At 41.4% G+C, this 24,413-nt stretch overlaps 1 protein-coding gene across 3 annotated transcripts in view; it reads right to left on the reverse strand.

Moving 5' to 3' along the window:
* Positions 1-941: 941 nt before the first annotated feature.
* Positions 942-24,413, reverse strand: part of DPF3 (double PHD fingers 3) — a 455,271-nt gene continuing 431,799 nt past the window's right edge. For all 3 annotated transcript variants that reach the window (XM_089686861.1, XM_089686859.1, XM_089686860.1), the window contains 2 exons: positions 23,976-24,057; positions 942-2,166 (listed from right to left, as the gene is read on the reverse strand). In XM_089686861.1, coding sequence (XP_089542987.1) covers positions 2,120-2,166; positions 23,976-24,057 — 129 coding nt within the window. In that variant the 3' untranslated portion in view covers positions 942-2,119. The remainder of the gene's footprint in view (positions 2,167-23,975; positions 24,058-24,413) is intronic.

Consider the following 24,413-nt stretch of genomic DNA (forward strand, 5'->3'; position numbering starts at 1 on the left):
CTAGAACAGCTGAACTTTATTTGGGGTTAATCAGAGGCACTTTAAATGATGGCAGGTGTGTACTGACTCCTATTTAACATGATTTTGAATGTGATTGCTTAATTCTGAAAATGTCTATATTGCCAGTTATAAGAGGGTATGCACACTTATGCAACCACAATATTTTAGTTTTTTATGTTTACTTCCCCCCTAAAAGATTTCAGTTTTATTTTTCAATTGAGTTGTACAGTTTATAGGTCACATTAAAGGTAGAAAAAGTTCTGAAATTGTTTATCTTTGTCTCATTTTTTATATCACAGAAACCTGACATTTTAACAGGGGTTTGTAGACTTTTTATATCCACTGTATATATATGAAAAACCCAGTGGTGATCAAATGCCACCAAAAGAAAGCTCTATTTGTGTGAAAAAAAGGACATAAATTTCATTTGGGTACAGAGTTGTATGACCACGCAATTACCAGTTGAAATAGCAAAGTACCGAATAGCAAAACTGGCCTGGTCAGGAAGGGGGGAAAACCTTCCAGGGCTGAAGTAGTTAAATAGTACATTTTCTCAGTTTAAACATTTGATGTGTTCTCTATTGTATATAAAATATGCATTTATGAGATTTGCAAATAATTTCATTCTGTTTTTATGTTGATATTACACAGTATCTTTTTGTAGTAACTTTTTTTGCAACTGCGGTTGTTAGTAAGTGAAAATAGAAGTGCGTTGATCCTATGACAGTGACACTTGAATGTTGAGAGAGCTTCATGTGGTCAACCAGCTCTACAGCAATGCAGTGCAGGATGGTCATATGTTTGTCCATCTACAGTTCTTTACACTGTACTTTTTTGAACGTCTCTCTTCAAAGACTTGTCAAGTGTTATCGTAACTAAAAATGGATTGTCAATTATCTTAAAATCAGTTGCTAGTGTATGAAATGAATTTACAACACACATGCACACAAGTGTTTTTTTTTTTCAAAGGTATTTTGTATGAAAATGTCAGTTTACAAAGATGAGCACACAGGTTCTCTGTTTAATAATACTGCTGGCTTCTAATAGCTGTGCAATAAGATGTCTTTTGAGGATCGGGGGAACATAACTTTTTAAGTGGTGGTAAATCAGTAATTTGTAATAATAAATAACAAATATGAGAAAGGAAGACAATAATTGCATGGCCATTTCATGAAAAAAAAAATGTTCTTTAAAGTTAACTATGAAGGTAAATGATCATGAGATAAAATAATGAATGTGGGTAAGATATCTAAACTATCTCCATGAATTGTGCCTATAGAGCCACTTTAGTCTATAGAGCCTCATCTATTTTGGGTGTCACAACAGACTGTGCCATTTTTAGGCATGTACAATTATAAAGATTCAGAACTTAAATACTGAGTGGGGCAGTTTAAAAATGTACTGGAATGCATAACAATATCTATATGCAGCTATGAACACACGCATTCATGGTGGATTCAAATCTGTTCTCTCTGGTCCTTCTTGATTTTTTTTTACTTCAAACAGTGAAAACATAAGTATATTTAGTTAACGGAGAAGGTTCCCCATTAATCATCTGTACAAGAGGCCCAGTAAATCAATGAAATTGTATAAAAGTGACAGTGTCTTCAATACATCCTCCTTAAAGGAAACCTATCATCAGAGACAAATGGAGGCTGCCATTGCCAATTCTGTTTCTGAAAAAAGCTAGTTGCCTGGCTGTCATACTGACTCTAGCTTAATTAATTTGGTCCACTGACGCACAAAAAGCTGATAAGGATTTCGGATGTTTCTCTGACTTTCCACATTTTAATACTTGATCTAGGTCAGTGCTCAAGAAATATTCAAGTCAGCATAACTGCTATGGCAGATCTTGACAATGTTACTTCATATGCACTGTGATGAAGATTGTAGGCATCTGTACAGTAAAAATTATGCTTTGTTTATAAGACTTTGCAATCTATATGGTTAGCTGGTGATGTTCTTAATTGTCTTTAACCTAATGGTTGTTAGGTTGTGGTGGTTATAGTGTCATAACAATGGAATAATGCAAACAATGTGAGTTTCATTTTGTAAAAAATGGAATTGCTGCATTTAGTTGTAGGTGTCTTCAATTTTACTCAGTCATGGCAGATCCAGCTTAACCTTCTCGTAATTCATTGATGCACAAGTGGCAGCTCCAACTTCCTACAGGAAAACAGAGCAATTTTGTTAAACATTAAAATCATATTCATATTTTTTCGATACACATATATATTTCAGTGTGCAGATACAGTTCTCTACTATAGTCATGGGATGCATGCATGTAATCAAATTGACAACTTTTCAGTCTCCAGCAGTTACCCTTTGGCTGTTTGTAATCAAGAATCAGGTTTATTCTTTGAGCTCCTTAAATCCCACAATCTCCACGTACTATGCTTCCAGGAGACTCACTTAATGGGATCCAAGATGCTATCAGTCAAGGTGTATAGAGTGTAGTATACACTAAATATTAAATTAATGTCCATAAATCAAGTCCATAGTATGTGAAATAATCATTACCCAGCTAGTAGCAAGTGATCCAAGGTACCAGAGACTGACAAAAACAATATCACTTTCATCACTTGCTACTAGCTGGTTCATGTTGCTTGCAGACCAAGTTAATACTGGCTGCTTTATTTATGCGAGTAATACTATATTATGTAGCCATTATCACCCTGTTATCTGTTAAGTTAGTTGCTGCTTCTATATCATTTAGATTCTAAGGGAAGATAGTCATCTCAGGATGTTGTAGTATTTAGAAATGTTGGCGTATGGCTGCTATTATAACATTGTTTCCTGAGACTAAAGGAAAATGGCCGTCGGAGTACCTTGAACTACTTTAAAATGGCCACCGCTTGTGTACTATTTCCCGAGACCAACAAAAAATGGCCGCTATTGTGCTCTGAGAAGGACTTCAGCAAAATGGCCACTGCTTAATTGACTTTTGGAACACTATATAAGTATTATCCTTCTGCCCTCTACCATCCCTCTGATGAAGTCACGTGGGTGTGATGTAACGCATCAGGGCGTGACTGTGGGCAGACATGAACTGTGTCTAACACTGCCTGGAAGTGCAGTTTATCTGGTGATGTTTCTTACCTGATTTATGGTGTTTTTATTTATATTTACATGTAAGTGCAATACTTTTTAACATAATAAAGATACCCTTGTTAGTACATACTGCACCATTGAAGTGTCCTTTTGTCTTCCTCATTAAGGGCGATTATCTCAGACCTCCAACACCACCCCCCTCCCCTTAAAGGATCCCATATGTGGCTTGATGCTTCTTTAAAGTACAAAGATGTTTGACCATTTTTACAAGGCTAATGATCGGCAGAGTGAAGGAATCCTTACTAATGTGGCAGTATTAAGCGCAATTTGATTTCTCTGAGGTGAGAGTTCTGTGAGCACTGAGGTTACACCACCTACATGGTTATAGAACTTTTTAAAATTTGTATTCCTTTATTTGTTTGCAGCGCAGCATTGTTTTATTTATGTTTATATGTGACTGTCACCATTCTTTTAGGTGGGCTCAAGGTAGTCCTGGCAATAGCCTGTTTACTGTTTTGTTTTTTTCCCCCCTTTTTTATGTAACCATTACTCTTATGTCCTTAGCTTGGGGCTCCTGCTGTTTATTTTTCTTTTTTTTGTTATTGTAGCTGGTTTATGAAAACAAATGAAATAAACACCATTTTAAATAAAAGAACCAGGTTTTTATTAATCTTACAGTACCGGTCACAGGCAGGATATTCATGGATCCTCGGTTATAGGCTGCTATCTGCAGGTAATTGGACACTAGTAAAACTTTTTGGCATGTTCTCTGTGCTTTCCCCTATATCCCTAACCCACTTTGTGAGACCTCCGTTTTTGCTAGTGTCCTTCGGTGATGGTCCTCTCTGCCCTGTGGAGACGTTTTTCTATGTTTAATGAGTTACCTTATGTCACATTGTTCACTCTTCACTACGCTCTACTATAACATTAGAGGCAGCATATACTGGATAGTTTACCCTTGGTAATACTTTGGGAACAATACCTGGATCCCACGCTAGGGGAGCAGCTAACGTGAATTAGCCACAGGTATGCTTTTCAGGTTCAGGGCTGTGGTCTACTCCTATGGTTCCCAGACCCTGAAGACCCCCCTGGGGTATGCCTGCTGTGATGTGCTAAGCCTGCACCCATATGAGGGCTAGCAACATGGAAAGGTGGGATAGGTTTGTCCTGTTTTCAAACCGATACTGTAGTCTTACAGTAAGTACTATCTCTTTACTTGCAGTACACTTATTTAAGTGTCTCCTAAATAGTATTTGCTGTGTGTAAAGATGATCATGAAACCGTTCTTTCACCTATCGAGTGTTTAATCTTTCAAACTTAACAATAAAAAAAAATCCACCATTCAGAGCTTAATCTTGGGTGGATGACTAGGTATTACATCACACCAGAGGTTGCAGTATTACCAACACTTCTGCCCAGAGCCCTTATAAGGTATTTAGGTATTTCCTTCCACTCTTTTGCCACAAGGACTTTGCTACAAGACAATTGACACCTGGGTTACTGCATATCCTTCTCTAGACATGCTTAAAACATTTCCATACCCTATTCTATGATACCCCACTGGGGCATATCCTTACTTCTAGCAATGGTGGCAAGGAAGCTATGTCAAAAGTACAGGAAAACACTCTGCCGAAGGTTTGAAACACACTAAAACCAAGTAAAAATGCTTCCCTTGCACTGCAGCAGAATCTGTTTTAACACTACTCTCTGCAGCTCATTCTAGCTCTCTTGAAGTGGTAGAAACAGAGTGGATTAAAGAAGACCTAGAGTTGATGCTTGAGGAGACTGCAGAATAATTCTCACACCCAGGCTCCTAAACACCTGATACCGTGGCTTCACACAAAATGCTTGCCAATATAGACACGCTCACTTCTGCTGTGTGTGAAAACCTCAGCATAGTTACACTTGAGTCTCCTCTGTCTTGCCATGTCCCTTTGAGATCTAAGAGACTTGCAAAGTCCAAAACGACACTCCCCATTCATGAAAAAAATAGAATGGGCAATTTATGACAATTGGAGTACTTACAAAGAAGATTTTTGCTGCTCTGAAAATTATTGCTGAATTATATCCAAAGGAAAATAATTCACTTAAAAGTAGAGTGTTCTGGTAGTAGACCCTGCCATCTCAGTGCTAAATAAACATTGCTCTACAGAAGATGCTCCTTAAGGATTCTGCAGACTCTCTTTAAAGACTCATTGCTCTTGGTGATCAGCTATTGCTGAAATCTGGTATTTCAAACTGCAGCTAATTGGACTTGGTAAATTAACAGTCAACAAGATCCTGTATTTCAGTACCACGTTCTGACAGAACATATTCAAACCTTGCTTCCATTCTGCTTTTGTTTGTTTATGCCCTAGAACAAGTCATGACACAAAATTAAAGAATGACTCATTTCTGTCCATATACAGTCATGGCCAAAAAATTTGGCACCCTTGCATTTCTGTCAGATAATGCACTACTTCGCCCAAAAAATGCTACAAATGTCAAGGCATTCTCATGTCTATTTCTTTTGTGCGTATTGGTGTAGCACCCTCCTAGTTTAGCTAGGGGAGCTATATCCTAATGGTTAGACAGGAGCAGAACAGAAGGATTGGCAAGAGGCTGGGACTCCCTTAAGTGTTGGAGCCTGCTCAGTGGCAGGAGTGTGGTGGGAAAAGTGTAGAGAGTTGGGGGAAGATGTGAGGCTGGAGGAAGAAGGCTGCCAGGAGGCCTAGTGGGATAGGGCCTACCTGCAAGTTTGGAGCTGGAAAGGAGGAAATCTTGGGGCTCACTGCCCCCTGAGTGAGCACCACCTGTATGGCAGGGAAGGAGTAACCCAGCTGATAGGCCTGGTAGCAGCAGCCAACCTGCAAGCAGTATGGGAGAGGATCTGGTGAGTACACCTGCACCCCTGGGCAGATATGGGAAGAAGAACTCTGATGAGAAACCAGATTAGCTCCCTACTAGTGACTGTTTAACCATTTAAAGGAATAGGACCCAGATCCCCTGCTCAGGAGAACCTCCAAATTGCTGGGTGAAGAGGAGAGTTTCATCTAGGGTCTGGGGTGGTATATCATGTAGATGCTGGCTACCTCTCCAACAGAGACTGTGTAGCAGAAGAGAAGCTTGTGAATAGTTCCAGGAAGTTTGTGGTCAGTTATCGGTTCCCTTGGGCATCCTATACCCCCCTTACCCTATCCCAGTTCTAAATCCCCTCAATAAACAACAAAACAAAAGCTCAAGGACCGATTTCTGACTCTGAACGCAAGCTTGTGGAGAATGCAGATTGCCTGGCTGTGCAGGACTATAGGGAAACCCAATTTGCCAGCAAACCCCTAAGGGGTTAGTGCTACATTGGTATGACACAGAAAAGTGGAGAAACAAAATGCCAAACCTGACACATTCCACGCAAAACCCCAAAAGTGGACTGGACAAAATTATTGGCACACCCCTTGTAAAACATAACTGAAATCAATTGCTTCTTTTAACCATTAATGAGTTTCTTACACCTCTCTAATAGAATTTTGGACCACTCTTCTTTCACCAACAGCTCCAGATCTCAGATTGGAAGGGTTCCTTTTTCCAACTCTTGTTTTGAGACCTCTCCATTAGTGCTCTATGGGATTGAGATCTGGACTCATTGCTGGGCAGTTCAGTTCTCTCCAGCACTTTGTCTTAAACCCATTTCTGGGTGCTTTTTGATGTGTGCTTTGGGTCAATGTCCTGCTATAAGACCCATGACCTCTAACAAGACCGAACTTTCTGACCCTGGGCCCTACACTGTACCACAGAATTCTTTGGTAGTCTTCAGATTTCATAATGCCATGCACATGGTCAAGACATCCAGTGCCTGAAGCAGCAAAGCAACCTCCACTAAGTGAACCTCCACTATTTTTGACTGTAGGGACTGTATTATTTTCTGTAAAGGCCTTATTTCTTTTTCTGAAAACAGTAGATTGACGGACTTTACCAAAAAAGCTGTAATTTTTTTGTTTGTCCACAGCACATTCTTCCAAAAGGATTTTGGCTTTGTGACGGGAGTGACTTTTGGGGGTGGGGGGACCGCTTGGTCAGCTCATGTCCCCCTCATTATGTTTAACCCACCCTGTGCCTGTTAAGGGGTACAGGGTGTGAATGTGAATGTCCCAGTATTGTGTATAGTGTGTATTCCTTTGTCCCTGCCATGTGTTCCCCCCCCATGGTGCTGTGTCTCCCTGTCCAGCCGACTATTATGGGATGTACTGTTTGTGTATTGGTGTGGGGGTTGGTCAATGTCCTTTGCCACATGGTTGCATCCCATTGTTCTGTGTCTAGTTGGATGGGGAGGGGTGATGAGGTGTTTCCTGCCTATACTGTAGCCCTTCCCACTGAGAGGGTGGGCTGATGATGTATGTCCTGTTCCTGGTTGTGTTTCCCCGCCCTCTGTATAAGACTTGTTGGTTGTGAAAAATAAAGGTAGTTGGCTTCCTGTTTTAGTAAGAGCTGGGTGTCTGTATATTTTCCTGAGGGATTCCGAGGGTGTGGTCCATGGATGGTGTTCGGACAGGGGAAGTTGTGCTATAACGGAAAAACTCAGTGCGGTCTGGGTTCCGGTTCCGTTACATTGGTGGCAAGCGGTGGGATTGTGCTTCCAACTGTAAACACATCCAAACCACCACCGGGATTCAAGAGCAGGAAAAGACGTCAGTCACCCCAGTGGAGATATGGACCTGGCATCAGAGTTCCCAGGGCTGCTACAGACTGTTCTTGCAACATACCCCAGGACTGTGTCTGCGGATCAGTACCTGGAGCTCAGGCAGCGGATTTGGGAGGTGCTTTGGAGAGGAGCCGTCCAGGCTGCTAGTATGGACAAAGGCAAGTGGTATCCAACCCCAGAGGAGAGGGCCAGGGACCATCGGAATTTACGGATGCCATTCCTTGGAGAGCAACCCCAGGAGCAGTGGGTGACTGAGTTGGACAGGCTGGTCCAGCAGGAAATACAACTGGACAATAGATATCGGGCTCTGCAGTGGTACGCAGAGCAGGAATATTTAGGGGTGTCCACAGAGTGCTCTCCTGAGGGACTTGACTTTGGTGTTGCCTGGATTGCTGTGGGAGAGCCTTACAGACCTTTTTGTGTTTGGCGATAGAGGAGAACCTACTCTGGAGGAGTTGCGGGAAGGCAGAGAGGCTATGTTTGGTCTCAGAGGGGTCTCAGAACTTAAACCAGATCTGGAATACCTGCTGATGAAAGAACTGCATCTGGAAAGGGCATACAGGCAGCTGCTAGGACATGTTCGGCAGCATGCCCAAGAGTCATCAGTGGAAATTCCAGAGACTGGGGATCTGATAGACCTCTCAGCTGAGGAGGAACCAGCAGTAGACCTGGCAACAGGGCCAAGCAGTACTGAACTCTGCCCAGCACTGGTAACGTCTCCTGAGTTCCACGGACAGGAGATGGTGAGCCCCGATCCCCAAACCCCAGTTCCAGAGGCTGGGGATTTGATTGATTTCTTTTCTGAGGAGGAACCAGCCGGGGAGCCGCCAGCTGAAGTGCTGACAACCGGACAGAGGGTCCAGGACCTCTGTCCCATGCCTGTGGTAGTTTCAGAGGCCCAGGGTGAGAAGGGAGAGGAGGTTGTTGTCCTCTCTACCCCACAGTCAGCCAGAGTGGAGGAAACAGTTTTCCCTCTCAAGCCAGGATCTGTGCACCAGGGGGACAGTGACAGAGGAATGCCATCCCAGCAGCAGATCCACAGTCTGGGAGTGGAGGAAGGCAGCCTCCCTTCCCCACGGTTAGCCGGAGCAGATGTGGGGTCCCCAGCAGAAAAGCTGGCAACAGGGCAGAGCGCCGCTGGCCTCTGCCTAGCAACTACAGCCACCACCTGGATACCCCAGGGATGCTGGGCAGTCGGCCCAGATCCCCCACAGAAGGATGAAGGCGGCCCAGCCACCCTGTCTTCTCTCCAGCGGCTGAGAGGATTTCCGGGAGAAGGACTAGTCCGTACTTCTCCCCAGCGGCGGGTATGTTCTACGGGAGAGGCAGAGGTTGGCTGGGTGAGTAACGCTTGGTGTGGGACAATTTGCATGGGGTACTGTGCGGGTGCCGGCATTGAGAGACTGGAGGTGCAGAGTAACTTCAGAGTACATCCGTCTGGGATCTACTCCTGTGTTACTCTCCTGCCGAAAGGGGAGATATGTGACGGGAGTGACTTTTGGGGGTGGGGGGACCGCTTGGTCAGCTCATGTCCCCCTCATTATGTTTAACCCACCCTGTGCCTGTTAAGGGGTACAGGGTGTGAATGTCCCAGTATTGTGTATAGTGTGTATTCCTTTGTCCCTGCCATGTGCTCCCCCCCCATGGTGCTGTGTCTCCCTGTCCAGCCGACTATTATGGGATGTACTGTTTGTGTATTGGTGTGGGGGTTGGTCAATGTCCTTTGCCACATGGTTGCATCCCATTGTTCTGTGTCTAGTTGGATGGGGAGGGGTGATGAGGTGTTTCCTGCCTATACTGTAGCCCTTCCCACTGAGAGGGTGGGCTGATGATGTATGTCCTGTTCCTGGTTGTGTTTCCCCGCCCTCTGTATAAGACTTGTTGGTTGTGAAAAATAAAGGTAGTTGGCTTCCTGTTTTAGTAAGAGCTGGGTGTCTGTCTATTTTCCTGAGGGATTCCGAGGGTGTGGTCCGTGGATGGTGTTCGGACAGGGGAAGTTGTGCTATAACGGAAAAACTCAGTGCGGTCTGGGTTCCGGTTCCGTTACAGGCTTTCTCGGGTAACTTCTGGCAAACTTCAGTCTGGCTTTTTTATATTTCTGTGTCAGCGGTGGGGTCCTCCTGGGTCTCCTACCATAGCATCCCTTTTCATTCTGATGGCAATGTATAGTGTACCCTGGGCCTGAAGGTCAACTTGAATTTGTCTGAAAGTTGAACAAGGTTCTTTATCTACCATTCAAATAATCCTTTGTTGCAATCTTTGATCAAGTTTTTCTCTTTCATCCGAGATTAGCTGCAGTTCCATGTCCTGTAAACTTCTTGACAATGTTGTGCACAGTGGACACAGGAACATTAAGACCTGTAACTGATACAGGTGAGTTTAATTACAAATCACAGGAACATCACAAATTTGGAATGCAATATGTTTTTACAATTTTGAGAAGGTGCCAATTTTGAGAGGGTCCAGTCCATTTTTGGGGTTTTGCGTGGAATGTGTCAGATTTGGCTTTTTTTTTCCCTCCACTTTTTTGTGTCATACCGATACAAACAAAAAAATAAACATGAGAATGCCTAAACATTTGTAATTGCAATCATTTTCTGGGCGAAGTGGTTCATTATCTGACAGAAATTCAAGGGTGCCAATATTTTTCGCCATGAATGTACGTAGAATAGTTGAAAGCCTGGACAGCTGAAATTGCCTGTAAAAGACACCTCACTCATATGCACTTTAAAGGAAAGCCGTCTCTTTGGTGAGACAGGCTCAGTAAAGTGGTTCTAAAGGCAGAAGGTTTTGTACCTTCATGTATTATATGCATAAAGATAAAAAAAACCTGAGTCCTGCTCCCCCCTCAGCCCCCCTTAAACTTAACTGGTCGATGGCCCCATGTCGACTCTCCTGGGACTCTCTCTCCTCATTGGCTCACACAGCAGCGGGCTCTTACTGCTGTCAATCAAAGCCAATGGGGGTGGGGTCAAGCCTGCTTGAGTGGTCCCATAGCAAGAGCCTTGCTATTTGGACACCCAGCCAGGAAAGAGAGGAGGGGGACAGGACCTCTGGCAGGGGACACAAAAAGAAGAGGATTGAGCCTGCTCTGTGCAAAACTATTGCACAGAGCAGGTAAGTATGACATTTGTATTTTTTTTTCTGCAATTAATAATTTTATTGGAGAAACAAATATACAATGCCCTGCACAGTGGCTTTCACTTAAAGTTCAAAAGGCTACCCAAGTACACCTGCCAACAGTATAAAGAAAATGGTGACTGTATAGAAAAACTAGAATGGCATACAATAAACATACAGTCAACAATAGAATCCATAAAGTGTACCTTAGTATGAGAATTATAGTGGTGGGAACCTATATATCAAGGATGATAGGTTTAATTCACTACTTCAGAGGATGGACAGTAGATAGAGTAAAGGCATTGTTTTCCCTAGCACATAGTAACAGTCCAGCCTGAGGTAAATTGCAAAGCATTAGTTGCAGGACAACACTAAAAGAAAACTAAAGAATAGAAGACCTAGAGAAGTGTACTGGTCAGCATACTGTTGAACAACCGAGTCATCGACAAGACACCCAGAAGCTGCAGGAGACAAGGAATTTCAAATTACACTTCTTCCAAGCAGTACCAGGGTTCCCAAATTGCTTTGTGTTTATCTAAGGTATTATCCATACAAGCTGTCAGGGTCTCCATAAGTTCCACATCCCTAATTCTAGAGTAAAGGTCTACCAAGGTAGCAGGGTCCCTCTTTTTCCATTGGAGAGCCACTAGACAGCACGTTGCCGTGAGAATGCGCCAAAGCAACTTCTTAGTGTTTTTGAAGCGAGTTAGGGTAGCAGGCCCAGAAGGAATAATTTAGGAGTGAAAGGAACAGTTGTTTCAAACAAACGCTGCAATACGTGAGCGACCGAGTGCCAGTAGGGGATTATATTTTGGCAATGCCAGTATATGTAGGTAGGAAATCCGCGTTCCTGATGGTATCTCCAACAGCGATCGCTGGACATGAGGTAAATTGTGCGGAGGGTCGCTGCTATGTACCAGAAAGAGGATTTTGTAAGGATTTTCCTTTCTAAGGCTTTTTGCTGCCTGAGACCAGATAACCCTGCAATGCCTTCGGGGTAAACACCTCTCCCAAAGCTCTCTCCCACCTATACATGCAAGAATGTTTCCCCTGCGTTTGAAAAGAGATTGCATTCAGTATTTTATAAATGTCTGAAATTAAGCCCCTCTGAGAGGAGCCAGAAATGGCCAATCTCTCAAACGGTGTAAGCTTGGCAAATTGAAGTGAAGCAGTAATAGATTTGGCATATTGCTGTATCTGCAGGTAGCCAAAGTGGTAGCTGGAATCTACAGTATCTCTAAGTGTGTTAAAGGGCAGTAGCTTTCTGGTTGTCAGATCCACCAAGTTCCCAAAACTAAACAGTTACATTTACCAACATGGCTGGACCATCTGGGAAGTCTATCCAGCACTTTGGGATTACATAGGAACGCTGTAATTATAGAAGCTTCTGTCATGAGATTATATTTACTTTCAGTGTTTTCCATAGTACGAAGGTGTAGCCTACTATGCAAAAGGACAACAGGGCAGACAAAGTTATTGCAGCGTCCATATTCTACAGAACGTTGGAGGGTGGACTGGTGCTAACCAGAGTTTCTCCATCTCTGCCCAGTGGAGAGTTGACCAAGAAGCCACAGCCGGTAGCTGGCATGCATAGTAGTATTTCAGCAAGTTCGGTAGCAAGAGTCAACCATCACTCCTAGATGCAAACAACACAGAGTTACATATTTTATACCTCTTACTCTCCCAGATAAAATGTAGGATTTCCAAAGTTATTTGAGCTGTTCTATTGGAACCGGAATTTGTAGGGTTTGGAAAGATAAAGAAGTTTTGGACGAATAGGCATCTTAACAGAAGTTATACAACGAATACACGAAAGGTGGAGACGTTGCCACTTCATTAAAGTGGTACAGATTGTGTGAAACAATGACTGGAAGTTTGTTTTATACAAAACCTTCCAGTTATGTTTATGTTATGTGAGTTAAGTTATGTGAGGTTATGTTACCTCCCAAATATTTTATCGCTTTGAGTCATAAGGAAATTGGGTCATTATATGCTGGATTTCCATAGCAGGGAGATATTTTGGCAAGGCTGCAGATTTAGAAAGGTTAACCACTTACCTACCGCCCTAATGATTTGTTTCCCCCCTGATGAAGCCACGTGACCCGGTGGCATAACGCATAGAGGAGAGGCTCTGATATCACAACGCTTAAGGAGACAGGCAGCTACACAGCAAGCATACTGAATTGAATGCTAGCAAACACTGTGGATCAGTTTTTAAAGCGATTCTATCAGCATTTACATGTGAGTGCAATATTTTGTGCTTAATAAATGTTTTAAAAGAAGATAAGGCGCTATGTTTTCATTACTCTTTATGGCATATGCACCAATGGAGGAAGAGTCTTAAGGAAGTGAGGGGATCCCTAAATCTGAAGATTAATAATCCCATCCAGTCTAAATCCAAATAAAAGAGACACAAGCTATTTATGACCTCACTTAACGGTTTGGTCATATCTATCAGGTGAGAGCACAGCTTGTGGAATTGCACGTAATAGTGGTGAATTGAGCACAAGTCATTTTTGTCCACATTACTGGAAAGAGTGTGAAATCACGGATCATATATGGACACTTAATCTTGGAATATTGATGTTGGTTTTGGACACAATTTTGGAATACTGATATTGTTTTTGGCAAATTTCTTTTGTAATGATATATTATACACTTAATTATTTAACAGTGGAGAACACCATTATATTTATTTTGGCTTAGTATGACACATTAGTATGGGTATGTGCGATGTGTAGGCAATCTGCTGTTATAATTTAATCAATGTTATTTCACTGCACTTTTTGTGTTTGTCAAAACACCATTTTTGACACCATAGTAGCTCGCAAGATCTCACATATTATTTTGAGGTTTATTTATTGTTTATAGCGCAAAAAATAAAAAACACATAGATGATCAAATACCAACAAAAGAAAGCTCTATTTGTGGGAAAAAAATACATAAATTTTATTTATGTACAGCGTTGCATGATTGCGCAATTGTCAGTTAAAGTAACACAGCGCCGTATCGCTAAAAATGGCTTGGTCAGGAAGAGGGGTAAATCCTCTGGAGAGCAAGTGGTTAGTTTTATAACCTGACAATAAGCTATTGGTGCTTTATTCAAGAATACTGCTTGCAAAGAAAAACATTTTAAATTCTCTGCCTCTGACCTTTATACCCTGTATATTTGTACGTCAATGAATATGGGACACCAAAGATTCTAAACAGAGGGCAAACAACAGCAGTGACAATGGGCACCCCTGTCTAGTCTCATTCGTAATGGAAAAGGAGGGAGACGTAGCGAAAAGGAATTCTAACCTGTGCCGACAGAGATGGGTAGAGATGTCTAACTGCTCCTAGAAAAAGGCCTTTAATGCCCATATATTCAAGCAAAGAGAAAAGGCCAGCCAAGCCTACTGAAGGCCCTTTCAGCATCTAGGCTTAGAAGCAAGGCTTGTGATTTTTCCCTATTAGCAACAACTATTAAGTTAATGACTCTCCTAGTATTGTCTCCTGCCTGGCTGGCAAAAAAGGACAAAGCCCACCTGGTCCTTATGGATCAGAATGGGGAGAATCTGTTCAACCTAAGAGAAAACAGCTTAATAAATACTTTTAAGTTTGATTTAAAAACAAAAAAGATATAGTTCTAAAGTTCATACAGTAGGTAGTGGTCTTTGTCCAGTTTAGTTATAAGCGTAATATAAGAGCGCAGTATGTCACTCAGGATAGGACTGTTATGTAAAAAAACATTAAAAAAGGAAGTCATATAGGGAAGCAGGATTGGGAGAAAGGTCTTATAATATGTATAAGTTAGTCCACCTAGGCTCAGAGCCTTATGATTCAGGAGAGATTTAATTGTCTCCTCAATTTCCTCCCCTGTGATGGGTGCATTAAATGAAGCTAAGACTGACGCTGAAAGTTTAGAAATTCTGAGGTAGAATAGAGGTAGCTTTGAATATGCTCTTTGATGTCCTGCAAAGATGGGAAATGTGGTATCGCAGTGTTACATAAGTCATAGTAAAAAATCTCTAAATAGTTGAACCATTCCGAGAAGGATATGAGTGCAACTGGCCTTGTTTGTCATTAATTGCTTGCGTTGCGTTCAGTCGAGTTTTCTCTTTTAGTTTATTATCTAAAAGGCAATGGGCCTTATTTCCTTTCTCGTAGTAGAGTTGACGAAGGCAAGTAGGAGATTTCTCTATATGGCCTAAGGCCAAATCGTTTAGTTTAGCACGCAGTTGTACAATGTTTTTTTAACAGTTTGACTGAAGGATTGGAACAGAGTTCAGATTCTAGGAATTGGAGCTTAAGCTGGTTTATTTTTTCTATAGCGGTAGGGTTTTATGTTAAGAGAGGTGGAAATAGCAATGCATTGTCCCTGAAAAAACTACTTTATGTGCTTCCCAAAGAGTGTTATGTGAGACGTCAAATGATTGATTTTCGGAAAAGTAGTGTTTCAAATTGGCCTGAAAATCTAGCCAGGAAGGTTCGTGTTCCACAGGAGCTCATTGAGTTGGACATCCTTCATCTTATGAATGAGAGGATGTTTGTTGCAGTTTTCATCCTTCAGGGTACCCGACATCCCAGACTTATGGACTCAATCAGTGATTTCAAACAGGTACAAAATAGTTTCAAGCTGTACCCCCTTGCAGTTTTCTTCTCTCAAATCAAACCTGTTCATGGTATCAAAACAGGGGGAGGGGGGGGGGGGAGTCATCCTATTCTAGATCTAACTTCCCTAAACAAGTATGTGTTCTCCAAAGTTTCACTTGGAAACAGACAAGACCATTATCTTGCATCAATGGACATTCAAGATGCCTACCTGTACATTCCTACTTAACCACTTCCTGCCCATGGACATCTTTGAGTTTCAGTGGTTATACTGGAATGTTGCCTGCAAGTACAAGCATCATCCCAGTATCAGAATTTGCAGCCAGAGATTCTCTTTTAGGCAGAAGTGATTTGAAGCCAGAAGCCACTTGATCACTTCTGCAGGCAGTGGAAGGAGGTCGCCCCTCCCGCTAGCACTACCTTTCTCAGGCTCTCCCATCTGTTTGCTGAGTGTGGGAGTGCTGGAACTGGCAGTGATGGCTGCACTACACAGAGAGAGAGGAACTGACATTGTTCCTCCCTCTCTGTGACCCCAGAAACCGGAAGTGATTAATAATAATAATAGTCAGTTGTTTTCGGCTCTTTGTTTACTTGCCCGTTAGTGGCTAGGAAGGCAGCCAATCAAACTGATCTGTGTCTGATTGACTGCATTGGAGGCCAGAGGAGAGATTTGGAATGTAATAGACCCCAGATCTCTCCATAAAGAGGACCTGTCACAGCCCATGCTGTCACAAGGAATGTTATTCATCCCCTGTGATAGCAAGAGTTAGTTAAAAAAATTTAGAGACAAAAAGAGATAAAATAATTTAATAGAAAATTAGAGCATCCCTGCCCCCCCATGCTTACATGCAAATGCACACACATACGTAAACGGTGATCGCACCACACTTGTGAGGTATCGTCGTGAATGTCAGAGCGAGAGCAATAATTCTAGCACCAGACCTCCTGTAACTGGTAACCTCTAAAGGCATTTAAAGCATCGCCTATGGATAATTTTAGTTTGGCACCATTCCACAGGTGTACACAATTTTAAAGCTCGACATGTTGGGTATCTATTTACTTGGCGTAATATAATTTATATTTTACAAAAAAATTATATATTATATTGTGTTTGTGTGCAAAAAACTTAATTAAAATATTTTTTCCAAAAACAATTGCATTTGAAAAAAAGCACTGCGTAAATACTGTAAATACTGTGTAACATAAAAATTGCAACACCTATCATTTTATTTTATAGGGCCTCTGCTAATATATATAATGTTTGGGGGTTCTAAGTAATTTTCTACTAAACAAAAAGTATATTTTTACATGTGTGTGAAAAATGTCAGAATTGGGCCAATAGGAAAGTGGTTAGCCACCTAATCAGCCCTTTCTACTCTTCACAGTATAACCAAGCACTTTCAATTTGTCACACTATCATTCGGCCTATGTTTGGCCTCCAGACTACTTGCAAAGGTGCTTGCACCCCTACTTGCTCTCCTAAGAATTTGAGGCATTCAAGTCATAGAGTGCCAAGATGACCTTCTTCTGCAGATGTCCAACAAAATTATCTGCAAACGTCCAAATTACTGTGGATACTATGGTAATTTCCCGGACTCCATTCTGGCTAATACATGCCTTTCCTTCAGTGCAGGTTCTTCCTTGTTTGCTATGTAAAACAGAGGAGAAGCAAAAAATGCTGATTCTTATTGCACTGAACTGGCCTAGAAGAATCTGATAAACAGACATTACTCAAATTTCTGAGAGACAACGCTTGGCCTCTTCCCAACAGGCCAATCCTATGGTCTAAAGGCTCCCTGTTCCATACTGCTTTCCAGTAAAGCCAGAGCCAGAAAAAACACTTCAGAACAGATATACTGTCATACCTGGAAATCATATTTATCTTGCTGTGCACATGCATTTTTACCCCAGAGATTACTCTGTACCTCGCATTCTGACCTTCCCACGATCAGGACTTGACCAGAATTTAACCTGATGGTAGTATGAATTTGTAACTATTCTTAAAACTGCTTCCTCCCCTATTTATCCTGCACACCCTAGATAAAGAAAAGATTTGCATACTTGCCTAATTTAATCCACTGTAAGGGATTGCTCAACAACAGATGTGATTTCCTAGAACAGAGATGCCACATACATGCTCCCATGGCCCTACTGTTGTCAACGCTTCCTCCTCTCCCCTGCAGCTTCTCAATGACATAGGGGATCTTGTGACTAGACCAGATTAACAATAGAGAAGTACATTGATCTTTTTATACAGGGCATGCAGAATATGTAGAAGAGGGTAGGGAACTCTTTTTTTTTTTGTTAAAGAAAATAACTGTTAAGCGTGGTCGGCTGTACAATCGTCACACTGAGTCATAAACTTCTTGAATCTCAATTATTTAGATACACCAGAAATGGGAAGAACAATCAGTATGTATACAACAAGCTGGTTAAAACAGCTTAAATCCCTTAATGGATAGTCAGAGAAAAGAGTTAGTATGTATCCGACCAATGCTGTAGGCAAGAGCTATGCTAAAAGCGTAAACTTTCTCTGAATTACCTATTCTATTCAAAGAACAAGCCATGTAGCACTAGAATATTAGATACAGATGGAAGGAGAGAAAGGGTTGAGAGCGAGTAAGAGGGTATAAAGGGTAGAACAGAGGGGCGGGGGTTAATGCTGGTGAGAAGGTGGGGTAGAGATGGAATAGCAATTAAAGTCTGCTGGTGGCGTTTCAGGAACAACTTAGCAATAAGGCCTTACCTTAATCTGGGAATATGAATGCATTCCAGTAGAACCAGATTCGAAGATGGGATTCACTTTTATTTTGGGTGGAGTGGATAAGGTCTTCCATTCTTCTTTTTTTTTTACAGTTTGTTAAAAGAGAAGCATGAACTTTATAGAAAGAAAAAATATATACACCCCAGCTAAAAATTTGTATTAATGTGCATAAAGAAGCCAAGGAAAGATGGAAAAATCTCCAAAAGGCATCAAATTACAGATTAGACATTCTTATAATATGTCAACAAAAGTTAGATCTTATTTCCATCATTTACACTTTCAAAATAACAGAAAACAAAAAAATGGCGTCTGCAAAAGTTTGGGCACCCTGCAGAGTTAATATCTTGTACTGCCCCCTTTGGCAAGTACACAGCTTGTAAACGCTTTTTGTAGCCAGCCAAGAGTCTTTCAATTCTTGTTTGAGGTATCTTTGCCCATTCTTCCTTACAAAAGTCTTCCAGTTCTTTGAGATTTCTGGGCTGTCTGTCAAGCACTGCTCTTTTAAGGTCTATCCATAGATTTTCAATTATGTTCAGGTCAGGAGATTGTGAAGCCCATGGCAAAACCTTCAGTTTACGCCTCTTGATGTAATCCCCCGTGGATTTCGAGGTGTGTTTAGGATCATTATCCATTTGTAGAAGCCATCCTCTCTTTAACTTCAGCTTTTTCACAGATGGCATCAAGTTACCATCCAAAATTTGCTGAAATTTTATTGAATCCATTTTTCCTTCTACTCGTGAGATGTTCCCTGTGCCACTGGCTGCAACACAACCCCAAAGCATGATTGATCCAACCCCATGCTTAACAGTTGGACAGAGGTTCTTTTCATTAAATTCTGTGCCCCTTCTTCTCCAAACGTACCTTTGCTCATTCCGGCCAAAAAGTTCAATTTTAACCTCATCGGTCCACAGAACTTGTTTCCAAAATGCATCAGGCTTGTCTATATGTTCATTTGCAAAGTTCAAACGATGATTTTTGTGGTGAGGACGTAGAAGAGATTTTCTTCTGATGACTCTTCCATGAAGACCATATTTGTACAAGTATCTCTTTATAGTGGAATAGTGTACCACAACTCCTGTGTCTGCCAGATCTTTCTGGAGGGATCGTGCAGTCAAACGTGGGTTTTGAATTGTTTTCCTCACAATCCTGCGAGCTGTTCTGTCTGATATTTTTCTTGGTCTTCCAGATCTTGCTTTAACTTCCACTGTTCCTGATGACTGCCATTTCTTAATTACATTCCAAACAGAGGATATTGACATCTGAAAACGCTTTTCTATCTTCTTATAGCCTTCTCCAGCTTTGTGAGCGTCAACTATTTTCAGTTTCAGTTTTCTAGACAACTGCTTAGAAGAACCCATGGGGCTGATTGTTGGGGCAAGGTCAGATGAGTCTGGGCATTTAAAACCTTTGAGATTGACATCACCTGGTCTTCCCAGACGATGATTGAGAACAATCCATGACACTGGCAGGTCTCAGCTTGGCAAAGGGGGCAGTGCATGCTATAAATTCTGCAGGGTGCCCAAACTTTTGCAGACGCCATTTTTTGTTTTCTGTTATTTTGAAAGTGTAAATGATGGAAACAAAATCTAACTTTTGTTGACATATTATAAGAATGTCCTATCTGTAATTTGATGCCTTTTGGAGATCTTTCCATCTTTCCTTGGCTTCTTTATGCACATTAATACAAATTTTTAGCTGGGGTGCCCAAACTTTCGATCCCCACTGTATAGTCACCTAGGTGGATGCAGCATCGATTCGATGCTGCATCTGTCCCCCTCCAGCTCTGCAGTGAGAACACAGTGATCAAACACCTCTGATCGCTCAGTTCTCCCCATCCGCTCTGAGCAGTGAACTGTGACTGTCAGTCTCCGGCTTTCTGTTCTGCTTGCCAGCACTCATTGAAGCACTGGGCAGGGGAGGGGCTGGCTCAGGCTCTCGACAGTTCGCTGAAACAGGTTGCCAGTCTAGGCCTCTGGGTCAATGCCAACCATATGGTTGTCAACTGACAGCGGTCTTTAGTCTGCTGTCTGCTGAAAACGGGTCACAGGAGGGCAGAACAAACTGCACTCCTGTGATCCACAGGAGAAGTACAGCCAAAAAAGCTTTGTCCACTGCGGAATCTAGTCAGTTCGAGATAGGTATAGGAGCAGTTCCCAGACATCTGAAGAACTCGGGTTGTTTATAGTATGTCTGCGGAGGGTAAAAGAGCAGGTGTTCTTTCTTATTATAATATGAAAGGGATGACAACATTTGTCAGTAGTTCCTTGTTGGCAAATGTAGGGGTGTTACCAATTGCCTCATCACTAGTGTGAGACATGAGAGATCAGGCAGCAACTGGGCTCCTCTACGAGGATCCATCAAAATCCACAGGACCCTTCTGCCAGGCTTGTCTCATGATCTCTTCCTAAACTGTCAAACATTGCACGCGACATAGTACATCTCTGGGCAGTTCTGATCCAGCCCTGCAGGGGCCCAGTGCACTGTGGCAATGATCAAGTTCCAGGTCATCAGGGGATTTCCCCAGGTTGGCATTAAATATGGCAATGACCATGGACTAAAGATCAGTGGCTTCTGGGATTTCCTGGAGTTGGATATTTTTTCAGCGGCTCCTGTTCCCAGTATTTTTCGCCCAAAGCTGTAGATGTGTCAGGTGTTGCTGATGGGTGACTGAGGCACTTGCATGTCCAGCAATGTATCTTGTACTGTAGAGGAAGTTTCAAGGTCTGAGACCCTGGATTCAGTGTTGACAACTTGCTGTTTAGTGCTTTCTACTTATTTCTGTAGGGTAAGCACAAAGCAATAAACCTAGGCTTCCAAGTCCTCTCTAATGAGGAGCAGTTTATGCAAGTCCAAGTCTGATTTGGTAGGGAGCTGTTTGAATAACTCCCTTTATATCATGCGGGGTGAGCAAAGCTGGGGTTGCTGAGTCTCTGGAAGTATTTGAGCAGATTGATGCTGAGGGGGAGCTCAGAGCCTCAATCTCAGGGTATAGGATCAGTGAGTCTTTCCTGCCAGGACATGGTTTAAATGCAGTCTGCATTGAGTCCCTGTCTGGTGGCTGATCATCTTTTTTGTTTGCATAGGGAGGTAGCTGGAGTCAGCACCATCACCAGGAGAAGATGGGACGTCTGTCCATCACTGAACTAGAAATAAACATTGGATACTTCACTGCGGCAAACTGAGCTGGAAGTGAGAGCACCTTTTTGGTTAGGTCATATCCCCATGATGAAGCCACGTGATCCGGTGGCGTAACACGTAGGGGAGAGGCTCTGATGTCACCACGTTTGTCGGCTATTCACGGAGAGTATAGGAAGTGTGCAGTGCACACACAAAGACCTATACCTAACCAAAAAGGCACATTTTATTTTTGAATAATGTGAGTGGTATTATACAGCTTATACAAATAAAATACTTAATAGAATAATGTTTTTCTTCTTTTCTGATATTACTTATGTGAAGTACTGGAGGGGACACAAGGAGGAATTAGACCCCTGGAGGTGAGAAGCAGGAATCCATCCATCCATAACCAATACAGGGATCAGTGCATTGGAGAGACACCAGGTGGAAATATAAGAATATTACAACGCTATATCATCTGAGAAGGATTTCTGGCGCAGGAGCATTTCATCTGTTCATATAGAACAAAAAGCTATTTTAGCCTAAAATCAATTAGGCTAAAAAAGGAGGTGAGCGCATAGAAAGAGCATTATTGATCCATCCATTGTAGCAGGTCTTTCTATAAATAACAGTCAAAGCTGACTCTTTATATATATATATATTTATGGACACATTTTTATGTGTATTTCCTATTATATTGATTTTATATGAATTTCCCAGTATATAGATTTTTTCACTATTGATTCAATTTTCACTGTTTGATGATTTTTTGATATTTTAAATAGTATCTGAGTTTTATTTTGATATATTACACACTTTAAGGATATATTTTATTTTTATATTCAATCACATTTATATTTATTATATTTAATGATTCTAGTTTACATGGTTTATGTGTAAATATTATTAATAATCTATTACTACCTATGCTGCATTATCCCCATTCTCCACCAAATAACTCATACCTCTTCAACTATTTACCCCTTATTTTTTGGAGAGGCCCTACATATCCTTGTAACTGAACTTCCTCCATCTCCCTATTGACTCTTGGGACTATTATATCCACAACCACCATTCCTGCGCCAATACTTATTTCCTTCTGTTTAATGGTAATGAGAAGAGGGGAAAGGATTATAGTACAAATTAGTAAAATGCACAAGGTTGACAACGCTGCTACTGTATAGATACAATCAGGTGAGTGACCATCGTCACCCCAGGACAGATGATGTGTTCTTATGAGAATTGTCAGGTGAAAAATAAAGGTAATATAGCTTAAAAAAGGAAACTAATGCAGCCACTGCATCTAAGGATTGATACGTTGGAGAACAATACATTTTTGTTTTTGGGGCTAGCTAGATACACTTTAAAAGTTGATAAATTCTTGAGAAAGCAGTACTATATTTTAAACAGAAAACAATGTGGTGTCTTTTGACTCTCACTGTAGCCACATTTTTATTGATATTCTTTCAAAAGTATTAGTTGCTTACGTGTTTCTATGTTCTGCTAGCTTAGTGGAATATGTTTTGACGTTAAGCTTTATTTGTTCAGTAAAAATAATGTTAAAGTAATTAATTGATTTTTGTTTTCAGATAGCTGTAGAAATGATACATTTGACAAATTTAAATACCAAGGCTTTCTCTTTATCCCTAACAGCAGAGGCCAAAACATTCACTCTTAGTTTCCCTACATGTAATCTTTTAGCATAGTTGATATGTAGCTTTAATCATTAAAAGCGGCTCATTGTAATCAAAATAATTTGTCAGTCTTTTAACTGCTGCCAGCTTATTACATTTTGAAAAAAAAGTAAACCTGTCTGCTTAAAAGGTTCCAGCACTGTCACCCTTGACATGTTAAATGCACATGCCAGTATGAGGTCCTGAGACACCAAGAATAGGTTGGTGTTTTGAGAGTAAGGCATCTGCAGCCATGGGAGTACCATACTCTAGGCCTGGTATGCCAAGCTGGTATTTTTCAAGGTGGAGGAATTTGGAATTTTTGTTTCATGAAGGAAAGAAAGGAAAAACCTGTTGACACTAATATAACTTAAAGGGTAGTTCACCTTTAAAGAAAATAATGTAAAGGTGAACACCAGAAATTCTCCCCCAGCCATGTGGTCCCTTCTGTACTAGCCTTCAGGGCTGCTGAGCTGTGAGCACCACTGCAGGTGCTACAGCATTCCAGGGGCTTGAATTCCCCACTCCTCTCCCTCTTCTTCATCAGCGATTCCAGGCTGGACCAAATCAATTCTGATTGGTCAGCGTTGTCTGAATTGATCTGGTCCTTGCTGGAGGTGCTGATGGACAAGAGGCAGAAGAGTGGGGACTTCTAATCCCCAGACCATTGAATTGTGCTGCGGGGTTGCTGGCAGTGCGGCAACCACAGACAAAAGTATAGCAGGGACCAGGGGGTAAGAAGAGTGTATGGTGTTAGTTTACCTTTAAATATTTTTCTGTAAAGGTGAAATAACACTTTAAAATGAATCTGACAGTAACAAAGATTTTCAGTGAAAGCATTTTAGAATACTAATTTCTGTAGTGTAGTATAATCTTTTCATACATTTTAAGAAATGGAATTGTATTAGTTATTTGGACCAGCCTTAAATGTATTTAAAGGCATAATACATTTTACAGTTAAAATACATTCATGAATTTGTACCTTCTGGGGGTTCATCCATTGGAGGACTAAGGCAATACATATGATAGCCACGATCACAGTCGTCACAAAACAGGAGCTGTTCCTTTATAAATAGAGTACATTATATAAGTAAACAAAGTAATTGAAAACAACATTCCACAAAGGTCTCCATTAATTTGTCATAGTGATATATTTATTGCATTGTGTAAGTAGACAAAATGATCATATTAACAAATACACAGAAAAATATATCCAAAATTATGTTGAATTCCCTTCAGAAAAACCCTACCTGTCTCCATCTGTTTTCTTTTTCTTTCTTTCCCTTTGCTTTGTTCTCAGTATTACATGAAGTTTCTAAAGACCATTTGTAAGCCAGCTTTTGACCAACAGTTACTCATTATTGCTCATATTCTGTTTTTCTGCTTTAGAGATTACTACTTTCAGTTTTTCCACAATGTA

Source organism: Staurois parvus, unplaced genomic scaffold, assembly GCF_062004578.1.
Source record: "Staurois parvus isolate SC_StPar_1 unplaced genomic scaffold, SC_StPar_1.0 ptg000414l, whole genome shotgun sequence".
In the NCBI taxonomy this organism is placed as follows: domain Eukaryota; kingdom Metazoa; phylum Chordata; class Amphibia; order Anura; family Ranidae; genus Staurois; species Staurois parvus.